We start from the raw sequence: 25,000 nt of genomic DNA on the forward strand, positions 1-25,000 counted from the left end.
ACAATCTTTTTGCGATTTCTGTTAATCAACTTTATCATTATAGGCAGTTGGTACCAGTTCATCATTGTTACTGAAGGTAACATACCCCAGTGTTGTTATTTTCTGTCTTAAGTCCTCTACTTTCCCGGAAAGCAGTCAGCTGACTCTTTACAGATTTAGTACCTGATCGCAGGGTACCCTTCCATCCGTCCTCCTCACAGCTTTTTTATATACAACTGAGAGCTGATCTCCAGCTTAGAGACAACAATGTCTATTACTTCAAATCTTTCTTTAGATTTTCCTATAGTATGACTTGTTTTCTTCCTCACCTTCTGTAACCTTAGAGACTTTACTTCAAACACCAAGTCCATTGTAGTTTTATGTTGCAATCCCGCTGTAAACTCGTCCATTAAAAAGTCGAGCGCTCGTTTTTGTATCGTTGATTTTCTCAGCTACCATCTTCTTTTCAATCTCACATTGCCTTGTTATGAAAGTGAAATGCGAGTGAATATTCAAAACTATATTTTCTTAATATTCTGTTGTTATTAGCAAATTCTTTCTTTCGTTTGTGATATTAAGGTTTTGACAATAATTTTCTTGAATTATATTTTACAAAATATTTTTTCAGTGCGGTACTTACTTTACCAGTCTCTTTATCTCGAACAGCAACTGATGATGCACCAAAGTTTGTTATGATTTTATTATATAAGTCCTCACTTTTAGTAATTTTCATAAAAATTTATTACGGGAACAGTAGTCCATGCAAGCGACTCAAAGCAGACACATTCTGGAGGGACAGTATAAAGAAATATGGAGAACAGATCACTTCTTTGGAGATATGCTGTGCTTGAGAAGACCCGGCAAGCCAAGTGAGACCGTAACCGTGGCCTGTACCAGTGCAGCATAACCGGCCCATTTAAGAGTACTCTTCAATCATTGGGCAATAAACTGCGCTTGCGAAGACCTGTTGAGTCAAGTGGTCGTTGCCAGTGCTGCCTGACTGGCTCCCGTACCGCTGGCACGTAAAAAGCACCATTCAAGCATGGTCGATGCCAGTACCGCCTGACTGGCCCTCGTGCCGGTGGCATGTAAAAAGCACCCACTACACTCTCAGAGTAGTTGGCGTTAGGAAGGGCATCCAACTGTAGAAATTTGCCAGATCAGATTGGAGCCTGGTGCAGCCTTCTGGTTTGCCAGCCCTCAGTCGAACCGTCCAACCCATGCCGTCATGGAAAGTGGACGTTAAACGACGACGACGATTATGATGATCTATCTATCTATCTATCTATCTATCTATCTATCTATCTATCTATCTATCTATCTATCTATCCATCTATCTATCCATCTATCTATCTATCTATCTATCTATCTATCTATCTATCTATCTATCTATCTATCTATCTATCTATCTATCTATCTATCTATCTATATAACTGTCTGTCTATCTATCTCTCTATACATATTTATATATAGCAGGTTGTTTGTTATGGCCGGTGAGAGATTTTCGCACCTATATGGCGCTTAGCTGTATACACACACGCTTACACACACGCATCCCCCATATATATATATATATATATATATATATATATATATATATATATATATTGCATTAATTTCCGAGTGTTTCATTGAAATTCAATGTCACGAATATTGTTATATTATGCAATGGTATATGCAACCAATTTTTAACACCGGAATAAAATTACATATGTGTTGTACGTATATTGCTGATATGAGTTTTATTGGAATGTAACTGTCAGTTAGTTATATTTAACCATATATTTAACAAAGTATCATTAATCATAACTTAGTCGGTTGACGCTGTTATCACTTGTTATAATTCATTCTCTGTAAGCTGATTACTACTTCTGGCAGCTGAATTGCTTCGTCTTTGATATATTCCAGACATGCAGCTCAGTTACCCATATGAAATATTGTCAGTGGAAACATTTCCATTAACTGAGATTATCGTCAACAGCTGTTCAAAATATACAAAACACCAACAAAAAAAATACGAGGTTCATACTATGCTTCCAGATATGCTCTCCCGTCTCAAACCACCATAAACATTTACCATGGCCTTAGTGGTTTATTTATGACAGTATTTCCTTCAATACACGCTGAAAATTCGTTGGCCATCGCAATGCCTTCAAAAGACCATCAGAAAAAGCAAAAGATTTCTTCATATATCACTCATTCTGCAGCTTCTGTCGTCTTCTTGCTTGTGTTCTTTTTCTCTTTTACTTGCTTCAGTCGTTGAACTACGGCCATGCTGGAGCAGCCCCTTGTAGGGTTAGTCGAACAAATCGACCCCAGTACTTATTTTAAGTTCAGTACATATTCTATCGATCTCTTGTCAAATCCAAACCAACAGCAGTTATCTAGCAATAAGAGGACAAACACACTGAAAGATCTATATAAAAAGCCCAATCATTTGTGCAGAAAACCTGAAATTGGGTGAGGGGTTCAATCGATTACTTCGCCCTCAGTGCTCAACTGGTATTTTTTTCATCGACCCCGAAAAGATGAAAGGCAAAATCGCACATGGCAACATTTGAACTCAACAGATAAAGCCAGAAGAAATGTCACTAAGTCTTATATCTGGCGCGGTAACGATTCTGCTAGCTCGCCGCCTTAATGTTTTCAAATTTTGGCTAAACCGGCAACCTGCTTAGGAAGGAAGGTGGTTTTTCTTAGATACTTATAAGGACGGAAAAGCAAAATAGGTCAAAAGACAGAGGAACTCAGTCGAGTCAACGCTCATCCAACAGCTGGCAGTGAAAGACCCTAGTCTTTCTGTAGACATCTCTCTAGGACAAGGAAAATCTGAAATAATACCTGTCTCATTGTTCTTGCTTGTTTCTGGACTACTTGGCTTTGTAGGTGTTAATCTTAGCTGTGCAAATCAAGTTGTTATTCACTATATTTCATTTCGATCATTGCCAGTTCTTGTTTTTAGTATTTAAAATAAGATAAATGCCAAGGAAGGCCATATTCGTCTACGAGTTGACAGCTACCATAAATATACGTATGTATGTATGTACGTATGTAGTCTGATCAATAAATATTTGGACTGTTGCCATAGTAACGAAGCTAAATTATGCAGAGTGAAGCTGCTTGGCACAGATTAACCTTGAACTCTGCTGTGCATGTGCATTAAGTTTTAACGTTCTAGATCACTTCCACTGTTTACAGCAGTGCTTGGAAAGAGCGGGTGTAGCGTGTGATCGTCGTATTCACCACAACAGAGAAAGTTGAGCAGAGAACCTGCATCAAATTTTGCCAAAAGCTTCGCGATACTTGTTCAGAAGCCTACGCAAAGTTTTCAAAAAGTTTTCATCGTTCTCGACGCAATCAAGGAGATCATTGTGTAACTGAAACCCGAGTGCCATTTTGGTCAGCTGAAAGCAGTTTTGGCACAAACTTGGCAGACAAACATCTCATACCCAAATCTTTAGTGATAATGGACTGAACTGAACCGTACCTAATCTGCACATCCACAGACTGTGAATAAACGATTGTAATTCGACGGTTTCCCCTCTCAACTGAACGCACATCTGGAACGTTTTTCTCAGTTCAGCTGGTTGCGGGACTCCCAGAATGTTCGTCAATATCAACATGTTTTCTGCCATTTTGGAAACGGTGAACCCTACCTGTACACTTGTGTGCGGCTCACACACTCCTCCCTATACCCTTTCTGCAACTTTGCGTAGGCCTTTGATCAGGTATCGCCATGATACCTTCCTCTGTCATGTTCAATGCGACGATCACACGCTACATACGTTCCTTCCAAGCACTGCTGTAAACAGCGAAAGTGAGCTAGAACGTTAAAACTTAGTACGCAAGCACTGGTAGAGTTCAAGGTCAATCTGTGCCAAGCAGCTTTACTCTGCGTGCTTTAGCATCGTTACTATGGCAACAGTCCGGATACTTATCGATCAGTCTAAGTATATTTGAATACGTGATTGTATTAGTATGTTTGTTTCTCTCCCTCTGTCTGTCTTGTCTGTCTTGTCTGTCTGTCTGTCTGTCTGTCTCTCTCCATCTCTCTCTCTCACTCTCTCTCTCCCTCTCTCTCCATCCCTATCTATCTATCTATCTATCTATCTATCTATCTATCTATCTATCTATCTATCTATCTATCTATCTATCTATCTATCTATCTATCTACCTACCTATTTATCTAAGTATCTATCTTTTTTTTTCTTTGTGTCCCACCCATCCCACCTCGAAAAGAAAAAACTCTACATTGTATTTCGTCCATTTTTATTCTGTGTTTAGCCCTGTGTGGCCACAATAAAAATTTATCTTTATAATGACGGATGAGGGTCCCGCAATTTCTTCCTGAGCAACCACACAGATAATTTGTTTACAGTTGTAAGATGTTTTTGTTCACATAAGCTTACTCCTACCATCAATTCGGCATTGTCTGTACAGGTGCATATGTGTGACACGCGTCAGATGTCGAAATGATCGTAGAGCAACGCGAAAGGAAGTGTTTTGCCCAAGAACACAACGTACTGCTTGGACTGGAAATCGAAACCACGCTCTCACTGTCGTGGATGCAACACCATAACCACCAGGCCATTCTATTCTAATTGTTAGTAAAGATACAGGGCGCTCAATATTGATTCAGCATAAAGGCAGTTTCGTTGGGTCTGTTGATCTTACATGTCAATGAATTTGAAAATATAATTATTCTAGGTGGTGTGAATCACTTAAAACATCTTTGTGTATGACTGACATGCATTAGGGTGTTCTTTGAAAATTTTAAGGAGTTATTTAAACAAGTATCGCGAAGCGAAAGTTAGTTCTTTTTATTTAAATGTAGAAGTAAATAACGGATGATATCGTGTTTCTCTTCAAAGCAGGCCTCGCAAAATTTCGATCCGTTCTAAAATGTATTTAAGTATTTTATTTAACACTGTCCATGAAATGCCTATGACCTCTCCTTTATCTCTCGAAGTCAGATATACATGGAAGGTATTGTGCTGTTTTCTGAGAGCTGATGAGAGCAAGCTATTAGGCTGGTTTTTATCAACATAACAAAACTGCATATATACACATATACACATACATACATACATACATACATACTACATACATACATACATACATACATACATACATGCATACATACATATGGTTCAAAGTAATCCCCAAAAAGAACAAAAACAACAAAAAAAGATAATGACAAGTGAAGGAACAACAAACAAGGTGTATTAGTTTGATACTCAGGAAAAAAACGGAGAAGTCTTTGACGTTTCAAACCTACTCTCTCCTACAGAAAAGAATGAGGAAAGAAAATAGAGGGAGGGAGAGGAGAAAACGGAAAGAAAAGACGTATTTTGATTAATGGTTGCAGACACACACACACACACAACACATATGTATATAGTCGGTGCGCCCACACTAAGACACATCCACAATACACAGCTGTTCATACGCACACACACACACTGCTTTCTCATCTCTAACTCTTTCTCCCATTGTCTATCCAACATACATGCATATAATAGACACTCATTGAGACAGGCATTCTAACGCACCAACCCGCTCAGTTACATACGTATTCATTCATACATTAAAGCAGTATGGTGTACATACAGGTGCATTGATATATATATATATGTGTGTGTGTGTGTGTGTGTGTGTGTGTGTGTGTGTGTATACATACATACATAGACGCAAGAGTGACTGTGTGGTAAGTGACTTGCTTACCAACTACATGGTTTCGGGTTCAGTCCCACTGCGTGGCAATTTGGCCAAGTGTCTTCTGCTGGGCCTCGGCCAACCAACACTTGTGAGTGGATTTGGTAGACGGAAACTGAAAGAAGCCTGTCGTATATATGTATATATATATATATATATATTATATATATATATATATATATATATATAATATATATATATATATATATATATATATATATATATGTATGTATATGTGTGTGTGTATGTGTTTTCCCCCCAACAAAGCTTGACAACCAATGCTGGTGTGTTTACTAGACTTACAAAGAATAAGTTTTGGGGTCGATCTGCTCGACTAAAGGTGGTGCTCCAACATGGCCACAATCAAATATCTGAAAGAAATACACGAATAAATGTGCAAGAATATATATATATCCGCATACAAAACCACGCAGTTAGCCCCCCCCCCATGTAGATACAAACAGATCATGTAGATACAAACAGATATATACATCTATTACGAATAGCGAATCTAAAGCAGGTGTCTGCAGACCTATACTGATACACATACACACGCGCACACACTCACAAACACACACACACCACACACACCACACACACACACACACACAGGTACATACATTCATTATACATCACCCATCTACTAGCTCAAACAAACAGACAGATAGACACACTCGTGCACACACACGCACGCACACACACACACACACACACACACACACACACACACACACAAGTACATTCATTCATTCTACATCCACAAGTTAACATGAAGCCTCTTCATGGTCGTTCAGCCTGCTTGACATAGCAGCCAGTTCCTCTTTCTTGTTGTTTTCAAATACAGCCTAGTGTTTATAAAACAGAAAAGGCGCATTGGACACTATAGTCCATGATATACGATGGTAACTACTGAAACGCCTCTGAACGTTTGGTTACGAAATGAAAGCAGATCTAAGGTTAAAGAACAACAGGACATAGTAGCAGTAGTACCACAACCACTATCATAACACAACAACAACAACAACAACAACACTTTGACCAGCCAACACTGACCCTGAGCCAATTAGAAACACACTAGGCAGCGTTTCCGCCTGCTGGTGATAGCAGCCAAATCCCTCTCAAATCACACTCTCACCACCTTTGAAAACAAGTATGTACGATGAGGACTTACTTGGTCCTAAACAACAACATCACAGATACATTTAAATATATACGTTCACACACGCATACACATACGCTCCTTTTGTGAGTCTGCTTGTTGGTCTCTCTCTCTCTCTATCTATCTTTCTCTCCCACACACATAACGAGACACAGCTACACGTGTATAATTCATATCCTATCTCCCGCATTCACATATGGAAGAGTACTCTCACAAACATAATACAACAACTCTATGTGAACTGTCACCGAAAGGTGACAAAGCACGCATCTACCCGATCGATCTAACCAGCTGCGACACTTATCAAGGGTTCTTCCAGTTGTAGACAACTTAATTCCATGACACGTTCTGACGTCATCAGTTATCAATGCACATTTCGCTGATCAATAGAGGCGCATTAAGCCAGGCTCGATGCTGCTTCTGATCAATAACCTTCTTTTTTCTGTAGCTGTATAAGACTGTCGTTTGTCTGCCGTTGTGAACACGCAACGTCAAAACACTTCAAAGAACCAGATACGGATAATAAAGCTAGCTGTATATAAAAGAGACTGCGGATATGCTGCCACACTTACGTATATTATAATACATACATATATACATACACATATATATGTATATATATATATGTGTATATATATATGTATATATATATATATATATATATATTATATATATATATATATATATATAATATTGAAATAAATTTAAATAAATTTAAATACTAAATATCAGTAAACTTAGCTTTGAGAGTAATATAAGAGTGTCGATATATATATTTATATAAAAGAAACTCATATTATGCGGAAAGAATCCCTGGAGAAGGACATCATGCTCGGAATGGTCAGTGGCAAGAGAGGAAGAGGCCGACCAAGAACCCGCTGGCTTGACACCATCAGGAGTGATACTGGAATGGACATGGCCAGTCTGAAGGAAGCGGCCCAGGATAGAACTGACTGGAGGACACTGATCCAACGAGTGACGGAGAGTCGACTTCGACTAAGCGGATAGAGAGAGATAAAAGAAAACTGTCGTGTATATATGAATATATATATATGTATATGTATATCTATGTATGTGTGTATTTGTGCCTGTGTTTGTCCTCCTACCACCGCTTGATAAACGGTGTTGATATGTTTATATTTCTGTAACTTAGCAGTTCGGCTAAACAGAGCGATAGAATAAGTATCATGCTTAAAAAATAAAATGTAATGAGTTCGATTTATTCGACTAAAATTCTTCAATTTTATATTTTTGATGCGTGGAAAAATGAGGAGAGTATCTCGTGATGGATTGAGAAACGTTTTCACAGCTTGTCGACAGCTATTCGGAGAAAACGTACGTGGTTTTCTACCCAAATTACTAGCATGGAATATTCATCTCTAATATAGGGTAGTCCTAAATTACACTATCACCGTAGCGGATAGCTTAGTTTGCATATTTGGGCAAATGTACATATACATAAATACACAAAGGTACATAAGCATGCAGTTACGCACACACGCTGGTGCCGATACGCAAACAGACAGTCACATGCGCGCGCACACTGAAAGTGTGCACTTACCAAAACATCCAGTCATATGCAGGCACATTAATATAGTCAGATATATATATATATACTCACTCACACATCTCACAAGCATACGCAAATGCTCATAAGCATACACATAAAACATACACACATACTCATTAGCAGGCAGGTGAAGGCACACGTAAATACCTAAAGTGACACGTTTCAACAATTGTGAAGATTTCTTCATATGAAACCATTGGTTGCCTTGTTAAACCACAAATAAAATGTGTGTGTGTGTGTGTATATATATATATATATATATATATATATTCTTGTAGTATTTTACGTGTTTCATTCATTAGGCTACGGCCATGCTGGGGCACCGCCTTGAAGAATTTTAGTCGAATAAGTCGACTTCAGTACTTTTATTTTTTTTATCTTGGTACTTATTCTATCGCTCTCTTTAGCCGAACTGCTAAGTTACAGGGATATAAACACATCAACACCGGTTGTCAAGCGGTGGTAGGAGGACAAACACACACACAAAGACACACACACATAGATATACACATATTCATATATACACGACAGGTTTCTTTTTGTTTCTCTCTACCAAATCCACTCACAAGATTTTGGTCGGCCCGGGGCTATAGCAGAAGGCATTTGCCCAAGTTGTCACATAGTGGGACTGAACCCGGAACCATGCGGTTGGGAAGCAAGCTTCTTACCACACAGCCACTCCTGCACCTATATATAATTTTCATAAGGAAAGGTTGATAATTACTTCAAAGTTTTGACTTTGAAACCTTGGTCGGAAAGTGCGATGAAAGTTAACATAGTCGAATGTCAACAGGACCGAAATAATTGTCAACTTGTAAAAAATAAATAAACGAATACATGCTAATCTACTGAATAATACTGAACGAACCTTCAATTTCACGTTTGACTCTTTTTATATATAAATATAAATGCTAACAGACATTAATGCAGGCGCGCACACACACAGGATTTCCAAATTTCCAAGTATTATCAAATAACGCTTTCTCCATTACTATAATCAGTCGGTCATACGCACTGAAAGTTCGTGCCTTCCCCTTTCACTGTCCTTTTCGCTGTGCTGATATGTGTGTGGATTGCTGGGTGTGCGTATTTCTGAGGAGTGTGCAGTACTGTTATTATTTTTATGAGGATTGGAGGGTTGTAGGCTTCTCCAAACCTACATCAAGGGGGTTAGTCTCTTGTTTCTTTTTACATTAGTGTATTTTACTGCGCATGATTTGTGTAATATAGGTTGTATTATTTTCTTGGGCCTTAATCTTGTATAGTGCGTGTTGCATGAATTGTGTTATTTTCAATTATTAGGTGCAAAATGTATCTTTTCTATGTATCCATTGACGTACATGCATAAACGTATTTGCAGACATACATCCACATATTTATAGACAAAGATATACATGTTCATGCATGTGTAAAAAAATTTCCATACTGTGAAACTGAGAACTAGTGTGATAGATAAAGATTTAAAGCGTGTGAAGAGAGATACACAAATGGTGTGAAAGAGATAGATACGTAGACACTCAAACAGACAGTCCAAGAAATGAATAGATGGATAGACAAATAGACAACAGGCAGATAGTTAATTTTACATGTATAAATGTATTTATCTATATATTAAGTCAGGTCACTCTTAGTGCTACTGGGAACTTGTAACTCAGTAGAACTTGTATCTCCGGGGGATCATCGGTGACTAAACCAGCAACACTATCAAGACTGCTTGGGAAAGAAAGTGATTTTCGTTAGTGAACAAGTGGGACGAAAAACAGAACCTGTCAAAAGACAGACGAACTTAGTAGAGTCAACGGTCATCCAAAATCTGGGAGTGAGAGATTCCTAGTTTTTGTTTAGACATCTTTCAAGGAGTAAATTGCGAAAAACACCTGCCTGACTGTGAAGTCGAAAATCTCGCTCTTGCTTGTTTCTGGACTACTTGGCTTTGTAGGTTAGAGACTTAGCGGTTATTTATCTTCTGATTTCTGCTACGTAGTGCATACATGTGACTGTGTGTATGTGCGCACATGTGGACTCAGAAAGTAAAGACGGACGAAATGCCACTAAGCATTTTTCTCGGCATACTATTGATGCGTGCATGTGAGCAGGATTCGTTGATTCTGTCGTCCCTAGTATTTTAGAAGTACTTTATTTTATCAGGATCGGGAGAATGAAAGGCAAAATTAACCACAGTGGGATTTGAACTCCGAACGTAGAGAGTTGGAAGAATTATCATAAAGTATTTTGTCTGAAGCTTGAACGAATCTACGAATTCACTTCCATAATACTAATAATAATCATAAAAATGATAGTAATCCTTTCTACTACAGGCACAAGGCCTAGAATTTGGGGGACGAAGATAGTCGATTACATAGACCCAGACTTCAAAAGAATGAAGGGCAAAGTCAACTTCGGCGGAGTTTAGACTCAAAACGGAAGGACGAACGAAATACCGTTAAACATTTTGCCTAGCGTGTTGACGATTCTTCCAGCTCGCCACCGTGATGATGATGATAATGATGATGATGATACGAAAAGAAGCACAAAATGCCATAACAAAGCTCACAACACTAGACACTGCTCTAAAAAAACTCTTCTAGGAAAAGCACACATCTTCTGCAAGACACTATCAATTCGCTAGAATAGCCTATACGATTCAATGGAATAGCTCAAACAGAACTATCTTTACACAACTTATACCTCATAAATAAGCACCTAATAATTGAAAATAACACAATTCATGCAACATGCACTACACAAGATTAAGGCCCAAGAATTTATATTACACAAATCACGCGCAGCAAAATACACTAATGTAAAAAAAATACAAGAAACTAACCCCCTTAAAACAAACTGGTGAAGTACACTAAAAGGAGGAGTCTACAACCCTCCAATTCCCACAAAAATAATAACAGTACTGCACACACCTCAGAAATACGGAGATGCACCAGGTGGTGCAGTAGAAACTCGCATTAAATTACTGAATAACAACAACAATGATAAACGATTTTCTTTTATTTGACGTTACAAAGACAGTTTACAATTTGTGTGGCGGTTTACATTAAAGATGAGAAGAAGAAAGAAAAAAGAGAAAACAAGATAAAAGTATACATAGTATGCAAAACATGTGAACACTCTTTTGATTCAGTCCTACTGGCAAAGAAAAACCTCAATTAGGGCCTATCAAGCAACCCCACAGATCAAAAATTCCCCTGACCACCAAAAGCACAAACTCATGCCCAACTGTTGTTCTCCAATCTACGGGAGCATGCTTAGAGTAGTTCCACCCACACTGACCATTTTGGCCATAGTTACCCATCAACTTTACTAATTCACTGGGGGAAAGCACTTACCTCTCCACCTTCACCTTCCTTTCCAAGTGGAACCTAAAAAAAGTCGATGAGGGCTTAACCGAAGAGGATGGTGTTTTTCCTTAATTCTTTTTGTCTCATCCGCTGCGCAAATTCTTTCGCCATAGCTACTAGACAGAGGAACTACGCCTATCGTACCATGTTAAAGGTGGGTGGTGGGTGAATCTCACGATTGACCCGGTCAATAAATAATAGTAATATAAGTTCACTGCAAGGCGTCGAGCTGGCAGAATCGTTAGCATACCGAGGAAAATGCTTAGTGACATTTGGTCTGTCTTTACTTTCTGAGTTCAAATTTTTCTGAGGTTGACATTGCCTTTCATCCTTTCGGCGTCGATAAAATAAGTACCAGTTGTGTACTGGAGTCGATGTAATCGACTTATCCCCTCCCACAAAATTTGAGGCTTTGTGATTTTATTATTATTATTATTATTATTATTATTATTATTATTATTATTATCTTCTTTTTCTTCTTCTTTCAAATTTGCTTCCATTTCTTGCCGAGTGTCTTCCCGACTCCTAGGGCAAAGAAACTCATAGTATACATTATTATTATTATTATTATTATTATTATTATTATTATATTATTATTATTATTATTATTATTATTATTATTATTATCATTATTGAGTGAGAGAGCAGTGCATGCCATCAAAGTGGTACTGGGGTAAAATAAACATGATAACACTTCCAATTAGTTAAGATTGGAAGCCACAAGAGCCACTGCCTCGTACTGCATCAGGGCATTTTGTCATTATTATCATTATTATTATTACATGAATTCATCAGAGAGAGAAGAGCAAAGCCAATGGCCTATTTGAGGACATTGGCTCTCGCAGGAGGAAGTTTTCCCCGACCATGTCTCTGACATGAATACTTACAACAGAGCGCTCTCCGCTAAAGGCACCCAAGAACTGAAGTGGGGGGAGACTGAGATTTATATTGGACTACGAATTAAGTCTGCCAGAGGAACATAACGGATAAGGAAGGATAGCGTTCATGGTCTTTGTAAGCTATTACTAATCGATGAGTACTGCCCAGTACTGCATCAGGGCATTATTATTATTATTATTATTATTATTATTATTATTATTATTATTATTATTATTATTATTATTATTATTATTGTGGTAGTGGTGATGGCGTGGTAGAATCAATTAGGCATCAATAAAATGCTTTTAAAATATTTGTTCCAGCTCTGTACATTCTGAGTTCATACCTTGTAGGGGTTGTCTCTACTTTTCATCCCTTCGAAATCGATAAATGTAAGCACAAGTTTAACATTCGAGTTGATGTAATTGACTTTCCGTCTCCTCTCAAAATTTCTGGCCTGGTACTGAAATGAGAAAGAATATAAGGTGAAAGGGCGGTGGATTTGCTGAATCTTTAGAGCAACAACCAAAAATTCTTGCAGTATTTAACTTTAGCATTTTACACTCTGAGCTCAGATCCTGTCAGAGTAGACGTTGCTTTATAATCTTCTGGAATTAAGGGGCTTAAGCACCAGCCAAGTATTGAGTTGATTCAATTGATTATTGTTTCCCCTCTTCCCCCTAATTGTATGTCTTTTGTCTATATAAGAAATCAATATAACGGTTTAAATTACTTGCACAATATATTGTTTCCAAAGCAAGTTTCAGCTTGAGAAATTATAGGGTACAACAAACCTAGGGGCAGCTCTTCACAGCTGTAATCCAAAATAATTATAAATAACGAATCTCAAATAAAATCTAGTTTTACCTGTTATTTTATTGAATCTTTTTCACTAGTTTGATTTCTTTATTTTCTTTTTATTTTACTATTCTCTGCTGTAGAGTACACCCTCATGTTCTTCACTTTCTATGGACGGTTTTTATAACAATTTAGATGGAAATAGATTGCAAGTCTCTCACACAACTCTTCTCCATTTCTTGGAAAAATTAGACATTTCTTGTGGTTCCCGACCCTCCCATAGTTCAGCGTGACCGATTCTGAAAGAGAGGAATCGAATTCAAGACTTGACTGGTACTTTATTGTTATCGACAATGAAGTCCTAGAATGCAAAGCAAAGTTGACTGGCGAGGTTTGATCTCAGATACTAACGAACAGAAATAATTACGCACTGCTGTTTTTACTCCTGATGCTTGAACCATTCTGCTAATCCACCATTAACCTAATACTCAGATAAGTACCACGCCTAATACAGTTTATACGCTGAGTTTCATGACCATCCAAAACTCTGACATAATATTCATTGTAACTGCTTGTTTCAGCTCAGTTTGTTTCTTATATAAATAGAGGAGGACGGCTAACTGGAAAATTCTTTAGCACGCCAGAAAAATTGCTTAACGACATTTCTTTCCACTTTACCATCTAAGTTTAAATGCCGCTGAAGGTTGACTTTGTCTTTCATCCTTTTGGGGTCGATAGAAGTAAGTACTAGAATTGAGGTAATCGACTTCACCCTACCTTCGGTATTGCTGACCTTACGCCAAAAATTAGAAAGAATAAGAGCATTCAGGGAGCGCAAACCTCTGCCAAGGCAGCACTCAACGATTAGCCGGAGATGATTTTTAAAATGAGAATATCTGAAATAAACTCGACTGCTCTCAAAAATTAAGTTAAAAAACCGGAAAAATAATCCAGAATCCTTGTCCGGTATCGGATCGATTCCAAAATCTAAGCAGTTCGTGCCAGTCACGAGGCCAAATATCCCTGAAAGTTTTATCCGAATCCATCCAGTGGTTCTTGAGATATCTTGTCCACGGCCAAACAAGCAAACAAATGCGACTGAAACAATTCCTCCACCTTCGCTAAGACGGAAGTAATTATATAGAGTAAAAGGTAGTGAGCTGACATAATCATTAGGGCGTCAGAAAATTGCTTTACTGTGTTTCCTTTTGGCTCTTTACATTGTGAGTTTAAATCTCGTCGAGGTCAACTTTGTCTCTCATCCTTTCGGGGTCGGTAAAATAAAGAACCAGTTTAACACCCGAAGTTGATTTAATCAACTAATATTCTCCCTTCAAAATCGTTGCCAATATAAGAAATAATTGTATAGACTGAGAAATGGTTCAGAATAGCAGAAGCCGATATGAAAGCGTTAGATGAAATTATCATCTGGATCACCTAGATTGGCCAGGCTGTCTAGTGCCGAGTCGACTCTACTGGCCACAGTATTTGTTCCATTATCCGAGTGGTCTCTTCCGTTCGCGCGAGTACTACTCGACAACTGCACGGGTCCACCTATTGTCTGTGAACCTTGCGACATGATCGTGGTGGTATTCTGCGACAACGTCCTTCAATCCAGTTCTATTCTTGATCGCCTCGTTCCTGATGTGATCTCTTAGCGAGATTCCCAGCATCGACCTTTCCATGGCTCTCAAAGCCGTAAGCAGATATTGTTCTCTCTTCGTCAAGGCCCAAGTCTCACATGCGTATAGCGTCAACCTCTTGAACAGCACAGTCTTGCCTGCAAAAGATGAAGAAATAGGAAGGAATAAATAATGTAGAAATTGGTTCTTTTCGTATCTTTGTATCAGAGTTGTGTAGTTCATTTAGAACAGTAAAATTCCTCAATTCATTTTCATCAACGCTTCCAGGATATGAAGAGTTGTTGGTTTCTGTTACTGCACCGTTTTATAGAAGGCAGTATTCTTTATACAGATTTTACTGTCAGAATTTCAATGTTAGAGTTCCACATTAAATCAGTGTTTTGAAATTATTTGTCAATGATGAAGTGATTATCTTGTGATTTGTGTTTGTTGTTTGTGTGTTAATTGTAACCTTGTGTTTCGATATGGATTTTGCTTCTTAAGCCGATCGTCTACCTCGACGGGGAATTCTATAAAGTATTATATGTCAATATTTTTCTATCTAGTTTGTTTTGTGATGTAGTGTACTGCAGTTTCTCCTTATTGTAAATGCATGTTGAGCTTACGAGAGAGTGTTGTACTTGTCTGGCCAATGTAACAGTTAGAATTGTGAGGGTAACAACTTTCTCGTTTAGTAATATATTACAAAAACAATAAGATCAAAAACCTTATTATTAGCAATACACCACAAGCGTGCAAAACAGAGAACAAGCTACAAATGTGCAATATAAAGATGACTGTAAAAGCGAATATTAATTGTATCACTTGAAATGAATCGAAAAAGATATGAAAAATAAATTAATCCATCAAACGAAATGTATATTGTTACTTTTGAATGCCAAAGTCTGTTTCTCATTCAATTTATTATAAGGAAAATATGTATTCAATTATTATTATATTTTGGAAAGGCATATTGATAACGCCTACAATCACGCCCGCCGATTGTTCGTCACTTTAGATTTTTGTTATATTAAAAAACGAAATAGGTATTCCATATTTCTTATTCTCCAATAACATTAATAAAAGCCTGATTCTTTAATAACATTCAGCTAGAATAACTTGTCTGATGATAAGGCTTCAAAGATTTTTCAACATTAAATATATATCTTTCTCCTAACTAAATATCAATCTATTAGGTTCAGTAATTACTTGGTTTAGGTTTCTGTTTCTCTCCTACTGTGTGGCGTACTGGTTAAGTGCTTTCTAGTGAAGTCTAAAATCACTCAGTACCTTGTGCGTTAAATTTGGAAGACGGAAACTGCTTTAAATCAGTTTTTATGTGGTTGACTTATTCAGTCGCGCTGTGTAACACCACATGACTCTTAGATGCCTTTGTAGCAGTATACTCTGTTGCAAAAATGTTTCTGGTCAGAAAATAAATTCCAATCGTCTTCTCACTTGTCACAGAGGCTGTGAAAGCTGTCACGAGTAATGTTCTTTCTCTTACAACTATGTCGTTAAAAAACAAAACAGGGCAAAACGAAAAAAAAAAACCAACAAAAAAAACCCCCAATTGAAATAATTTTTTATTGATTTTTTTTGCACTATTAATTTCATGTTTTGGGAGGAAGTTTTTAAAAACAACACTATCTACACTATTTTGATATGTGCCAGTAGTTATCTTTGATGTCACTCTGGACTATGTAACACAGCTGGCAATAAGACACCAGATGCCAAATGGAGACCAAACCGATTGAATCACACAGATGAAAATACTAAAACATGCTTCACCAACAAAGATGAGATCTACTTCAAAAAATTATAATCGCATTTATCTTTCTTTTGTATGAAGGTGTTTGTTAGTTATTTGCACGCACTCACACACACAGACACACGAGATTTAAACTTAGAATGTAGACGGCCGACTAAATACTGATTTCGTTTTTGTATGTATATTTTGCAAGATTCTGGATATGACATCGTATGGTGAAACATGTAGAACTTTGTGAGCGTCATTTCGCCAATAAACACACATACTCTCTCTCTCTCTCTCTCTCTCACACACACACACACCACACACACACTGGTTTGCATTCATTTATTATTATCATCATCATCATCATCGTCATTATTATCATTATTATTATTATTATTATTATTATCATTATTATTATTATTATTACTCTCCGCTAGGGTCGATTTTGCCTTCCATCCTTTCAGGGACGATCAAATCAGTACCAGTCAAGTACTGGGGTCAATGTAAACGACTATACCCCGTCCCCAAAATTTCAGGCCTTGTGCCTGAATACTACTACTACTACTACTACTACTACTACTACTACTACTACTACTATACTACTACTACTACTACTACTACTAATAATAATAATAATAATAATAATAATAATAATAATAATGATAGTAATAATAATAATAATAATAATGATAGTGATAATAATGATAATAATGATGATAGGGATGATAATAATAATGATGATGATGATAGTAATAATAACAATAATAATAATAATAATAATAATAATTATTATTATTATCATTATTATTATTATTATTATTATTACTTTACTAACAAACTAATAAATCGTTTGATCAATCGTATGATCAGTCAGTGAATTCGTCAGAATCCTTTTATCACAGTCTGCGAACTTATCGATGACGTGCCTTCATGTACTTTTTTATGAGTTTGTGATAGAAGTAGAGTAGAGGAGAACATGTCATTGATAAGGTTGCAGAGTGCAACGTAAGGGCTGTGACAAACTAGCTCATTGATTGATTAAGCGACTGGTTAAACAATTTGATTATTTGATTAGTTAACTAATGGGCTGATAATAAAAATATAGATTGTGTGTGTTCATAGAATAGTTCGATCAGTTCAGTTGCCACATGAAGTGTTTCTGAGATCTTACCCTTCGTTTGAGAAGGAGAGTGAGTGAGTGAGTACTTCAGAGAGAGAGAGAGAGAGAGAGAGAGAGAGAGAGAGAGAGAGAAGAGAGAGAGAGAGAGAGAGAGAGAGAAAATGGTGTTACCATATTCATTGTATTCAAGTAAATAATTTCACTTAATTTAATTTCCTCTTCTAATCCTCTGCTAAATAGCATTTGGCGTCAGCGAAGTGTTGTGCATTCCGTGTACCCTACATTGCACTGATTCTGTGGCCAAAACACTTCATTCTTGTTGGCTTACTCCACAAAGTTGTAAATCAGTTCCATAAACAGTATACCCGTATAGCAACAAGAATTCTAAATATTTAACGAATATTTCTTTAGCTGACTGTACTGAGCTCAAACTGTTGTATTCACGTCACATTAAAAATGTATCACTCTCTGGCCTATGTCAAACTTAAATAAACAAGACAAGAATTATAGATATCTTCTTAATGATTACTAATGAATCACTCAGCTGTGATAATTATTACATTTCATAACACTTCATCAGATCTTGTTTGTCTCATATCTAGAGGTTTGGTTTCAGGGTATCATGACATATTCTACAACATTCATAACTAAAATTAGATATAATCCCACAAAGAAACGGGAAACCTGTGTATCTTTGAAAGCAGTATTCGATTAAGCTTTATCTAATAAGTCGCAATTAAAGAAAACATTTAGTGTAGTAAGTAGCTTGCTTACCAACCACATGGTTCCGGGTTCATTCCCACTGCGTGGCACCTTGGGCAAGTGTCATCTACTATAACCTCGGGCCGACTAAAGCCTTGTGAGTGGATTTGGTAGACAGAAACTGAAAGAAGCCTGTCGTATATATGTATATATATATATATATATATATAATGTGTGTGTGTGTGTGTGTGTGTGTGTGTGTGTGTGTAAGTATGTGCTTGTGTGTCTGTGTTTGTCCCCCACCCCACAACATCGGTTGACAAAAGATGGTGATGTGTTTACGTCCCCGTAACTTAGCGGTTCGGCAAAAGATCCCGATAGAATAAGTACTAGGCTTACAAAGAATAAGTCCTGGGGTCGATTTGCTCGACTAAATGCGGTGCTCTAGCATGGCCGCAGTCAAAATGACTGAAACAAGTAAAAGAGTAAAAGAAACATGTAGGAAAATGGAAAATGTAATTACATTTATTAAGAAACCAAGAGAACTGTACTATTAAATAATTATTACATAAATAAGGTGGAGGCACATGGCCTAGTGGTTAGAGCAGCGGACTCGCGGTCGAGCGATCGCGGGTTGGAATCTCAGACCGGCCGTTGTGTGTTTTTATGAGCGAAACACCTAAGCTCCACGCGGCTGCAGCAGGAAGTAATGGCGAACTTCTACTAACTCTTTCGCCACAACTTTCCCTCACTCATTTCTCCTGCATTTAGCAGCTTACCGGTGACGGACCGGCCTCCCGTCCAGGTGGGGGAACCTATACGCCAATGAAACCCGGGAAACCGGCCCTTATGAGCCAGGCATGGCTTGAGAAGGAACAACCAACAACATAAATAAGAGAGGCTTATGTTATTTATAATATCTCGTTTTCCTTATGTATGAAGAATAAGGTTGTCCTTATTTGTCCTTTCTTATCTCACATGTTCACTCCGAGTAGTGGGTAATAACAGATGAATGGCGAAACAGTGTAACCTTTTTTCTATTTAGGGTAACAAGGAATGGATCAGAATTGTTTCCGACTTCTTCCGTTTCCTTTCATCAACTATCACTCCTCCGAATTTCTATTCTCATGACTACTACTACTACTACTACTACTACTACTACTACTACTACTACAATGAAACGTATTTTTTTCTTCTCTTGCAGAGCTGCAATCCGACCAAAGAAGGGATGTTGAATATCCACTTGGTTCCTCATTCACACGACGATGTCGGATGGCTGAAGAATGTGGACCAATACTATTACGGAAGTAAGGAATTATCTTTGATGTATTACTACATTGGCGAGGCATTATGCTTTCGGTTATTGTTCTCTTGCCTGCCTTTTCGCTAGATACGTGCGACATCTAGACAGACAGACATGATCACTCGATGGTAACTGGATTGATAAGTACATAGTGTGTGTATGTTGACTATATATATATATATGGCGTATGGCCTAGTGGTCAATGTGCTGGTTTCAATTCCTAGACCGGGTGATGCGTTGTATTCTTGGGCAAAGCACTTCACCTCACGCTGTTCTGCGACACCTGAGGCGTGGTACACCGTGCACCGGTTCAGGCAACATCGATTTGATGGAGAGAGTTGGCTAATGTACTGCACGAACATTTGATCACCATAAACACATCCTTTGTGCAGGTCGTTCGGCAGTAGCTGAGCTGTCAAACATCGTCTTTGACCTTCCACGGAAGAGTTCATCATTTTACACACACACACACACACACACACACACACATATATATATATAGATAGATGTTTTCGATCTAGTTTGGATTCTTTGCCATCAAATTTGATTGCAAGGAATTCAAATTTGATTGCAAAGAATTCAAATTTGATGGCAAAGAATTTAAACTTGATAGCAAAATATCCAAACTAGATCGAAAACATCTCTCTCTCACTCTCTCTTTCTATATATATATATATATATATATATATATATATATATATATATATGTATGTATTGTAGAAGTAGAAAGAGAAAGTGCTTAGTACCGTATTATATATATTTGAAAAAAAAAAAATAGTAATGGCTTTTCTGATAATTTTCCCCTCATTAATAATTACATGTTTATAAATCATTAGGTATTTACAGCACTTAATGATTCACAAACGTCTATCTATCAAAGTGGAAAGCCAATCCTATCCAGCTTTTCTTATCCATCTTTCCATCTATCTATCTATCTATCTATCTATCTATCTATCTATCTATCTATCTATCTATCTATCTATCTATCTATCTATCTATCTATCTATCTATCTATCTATCTATCTATCTATCTATCTCTCTCTCTCTCTCTCTCTCTCTCTCTATCTATCTATCTATCTATCTATCTATCTATCTATCTATCTGTCTGTCTGTCTGTCTGTCTGTCTGTCTGTCTGCCTTCCTGCCTGCTTGCCTGTCTGTCTGTCTGTCTGTATGACTGGCTGGCTATCTATATATATGTATGTATGTATATACATGTATTTAAATATATATATATTCATAAGCAAAACCTCTCTCTTTACTATCAACTCACATAACTACAACTCTAATAATCAACACACATACATATCTAGCATAGATACCACTACACTTGGTCATAACCGCAACCCAACCCATCCTACTGACAATGCCCAGAATACCACCACAATCTCTAATGCCCTGACAAATAGCAGAAGTAACAGTAACAATAGTAGTAATGGCGGTGGTTGTAATAATAACGTTAGTAATGATGATAATGGTAATAATAATGATAATAATAATAATAATAATAATAATAATAATAATAATAATAATAATAATATAGAAATTTTCACCCACTTCTATAACCTCTCTTCTGATGATACTACCTCCTTAGTTACCGAACACGGTCCTTAAAATTCACTTAATTGTAATTGCCGTCCTGGAACAACCACCCCACTACAAGCCCATTGCAGAAGATATAATGTAATCTACAAATGCACGGTCCTTAACCAATTACACAACTCTACAGCCATATACATAGGATCAACAAAAACATTTTAACCAACGATATGCCACTCATCTCCACTCTTTTAGATACGATAAACAAAATTAACCTACAACACTCGCCAAGCACATACATCATCTCAAAAATGCAAATATACCCTATACTTTATTATGGTCCATAATAGACTCAGGACTTCCCTACCGAGGTCAACGCTCAATCTGCAAGCTTTGCCTGAAGGAAGCACTCCAAATATTAAAGCACAGCTCTCCAACACTGCTTAATAAACATAACGAGGCATTAAGCACATGTAACCACCGCATTTATCACACATTTAAATTCTATCACAAGTCCAAATGCCAAAATGACCATACAGTACATTTCTGCAATAATTCTTAGGTAATCCCATTAACCCATAAATTTACACTCTAACTCATAACCCCTATCTAGTTTCTCACATGTGTATACTAATACACTCCCTATTTCTAGGTCAGTTTAAATACAAACCTTGAATCTGCTACACTCTATATAAATTCCCTACTGGGAATGATCAACTTTAAGAGAATCTTACATTGCTTATAAACTCTATATCTGGATGGACTCATATTAAACTCTGTTGGACGTTTGGATTTTACTTAAAGGATATTGGAATATTGCACATATATACCATTATGCCTATAAAACGGATTTACGAATTCAATAACCATACATATCTTACATCTATTTTCTTTCCACCACCTCACTCTCTACTTGTATCACATCGAAACTAACTATGACTTAATTTTTCCTCTCACACCGTCTCCGATGAAGAGATATTATTAATTAATATCATAGAAACAGCTGTAAGACCTTCTATCTATAAATGCTCTAATATCTATACAGCCTTGGTTTTTTATCTCATTACGCAAAAAATTCGCATATTAACATACACACATACATACATACATACATACATACATACATACATACATACATACATACATACATACATACATACATATAAAAACAGTTCTTTATTTGAGAGATGAGGAATTGTGTACATTATTTGCATTTGACGGATATTTGTCCTCTTCATGTTTGTTGCTAACACAACGTTTCGGCTGATGTAATCTCCAGCCTTAATCAGGTGTCCTGGGGGAATTTCGAACCTGGGTTCCATTTTCCTACATGTCTAAAAAAACAACAATAGAAGACAATATGACCAAAGGCTGTGTGTACTCCATTCCATGCAGCTGTGGTAAGTTATACAAAGGCGAAACATGCTGCCCCTCAAAATAAGGGAAGACGAACATCGTAAAGCTGTGACACGAGGAGATATTGATAAATCGAGTATAGCTGGTCATGTATGGAAAAAACGGAGACAACTTCCCCCTGTGAGATGAAGTTAAAATAATAGATTGAGAACACCACAGGAAAATACGAAAATTAAAAGAGGCAGCACATATGCTAGGACATAATAATCGCCTAAGCAGACCTAGTGCAGATATGAGTAGTATATGGTAACCGGTATTAAGGAAGGATAGGAAAATATCAAATTTATAAGCACTAAAATTCACTCTATAGCTCACTCTTAAAATTCACTTCATAATTTACCCTAAAATTCACTCCTCTACGCCATATGACCACGGGCATATAGCGTAGTGGCTAAGAGTGCGCGCTACTAACTCCAAGTTTCCGAGTTCGATTCCAGCAGATCAATTTGTTTGTCTAAAACCCGTAGTCAAATGACTGAAACAAATAAAAAAAGAAAAGAAAAGAGATATTGACACAGTAGATAATATTGACTGGTAGATCGACACTGTAAGATGTTGCCTGAATAGATAGAAATAGTGTGTAGATACTGATAGATGTGTTAGATAATCACAAAGTGTAAATATTGACAGGTTATATTGGTTCAATATATAGATATTCACTGTGTAAATAGGTACCGTAGGTATTCACTGAATAACGAGGCAGTGTTTAGATATTGACTGTATTGTGTAGAAGTTGGCTGGATAGATAGATACATTGTATATGTTGATTGTATAGATCAGTAGTTCTCAACTTCTGTCTATGTAGTCCCTGAGGGTCCATTTAAGATTTAATGGGTGGGTGTCCACGCAACAAAATAGTAAACTGGGGATCCACAGCAGTATTTTAAGGGCCCTGAAAAAATTTTGATTTAGATATATTTATTGCTATGTATTGCAAGAAACAGTTAGGTTTCTGTATTTAATACGTTACGTAGTTCAATATACACACGTTAATGTGTGGAATACAAAATTGGTATTTTGAAAGAAACTTCTCAATAACTAGCTTTTAAACATCGAATGGCTTCGAATTCCATCAGAATAAAATAATAATCAAAGGGGTCCATAGATAAAAAAAAATGGTTGAGAATCTGTGGGACCTCGCTTGGGCCTACCTGAGATTCGAAAGTGAATCTGTAAATTCTCCCTAGCCATGGTTCTGTTAAGGAAGAACGCAGGTCTATGTGTTTTCCACTTAATTCTTAACCTTTTCTATGCCATGAAAAGTTGAAATAGATAGGGTGGGCTACATTAATTTAGCCATTGCTAGAACGGTATATCATTTTCTTAGCTAGTCTGCACAATTATAAATACTAGAATTCTGTAAGGAAAAGTCAGTGGGTGAGAGCGACCAATAGGGAGTAGGCCTGATCAGCTCGAATGAAACGCAATCTCGACTGAAGTAATGTCATAGAAGTACAGCTATGGAATCCACCAGCGATACAGTCATACTGTCCACCACTTTCTCTTACCTTTCTCACTCACTCACTCACTCACTCACTTTCGTTTCAGCAACATCACTTAATTTAGTTAGTGTTGTTACAACGGCAGGGAACATGGGAGTATAATTATAAATTATCAGAAAAATTAATTGTAATTGCCGTCCTGGAACAACCACCCCACTACAAGCCCATTGCAGAAGATATAATGTAATCTACAAATGCACGGTCCTTAACCAATTACACAACTCTACAGCCATATACATAGGATCAACAAAAAAATTTTAACCAACGATATGCCACTCATCTCCACTCTTTTAGATACGATAAACAAAATTAATCTACAACACTCGCCAAGCACATACATCATCTCAAAAAGGCAAATATACCCTATACTTTATTATGGTCCATAATAGACTCAGGACTTCCCTACAGAAGTAACAGAAGGACGGCAATCTCTAATGCCCTGACAAATAGCAGAAGTAACAGAAGGACGGCGATTACAATTAAAAAACATGTTCAACACTATCTACCCTTTTACAAGAAAATATAACTCTAGTTAGTTCATATACTACCTGCCCGTCGTGATTTGGCTTAAGTTATATGTAAATATG

General features: G+C 37.1%; 1 protein-coding gene across 1 annotated transcript in view; it reads left to right on the forward strand.

The window, feature by feature from the left end:
• Window positions 1–25,000, forward strand: part of LOC115214113 (lysosomal alpha-mannosidase) — a 153,818-nt gene that overhangs the window by 52,620 nt on the left and 76,198 nt on the right. Inside the window, exon 2 of the mRNA XM_029783172.2 lies at window positions 19,858–19,960. Within this exon, the coding sequence (XP_029639032.1) occupies window positions 19,858–19,960 (103 nt within the window). The remainder of the gene's footprint in view (window positions 1–19,857; window positions 19,961–25,000) is intronic.

This window comes from Octopus sinensis, linkage group LG7, assembly GCF_006345805.1.
Source record: "Octopus sinensis linkage group LG7, ASM634580v1, whole genome shotgun sequence".
In the NCBI taxonomy this organism is placed as follows: domain Eukaryota; kingdom Metazoa; phylum Mollusca; class Cephalopoda; order Octopoda; family Octopodidae; genus Octopus; species Octopus sinensis.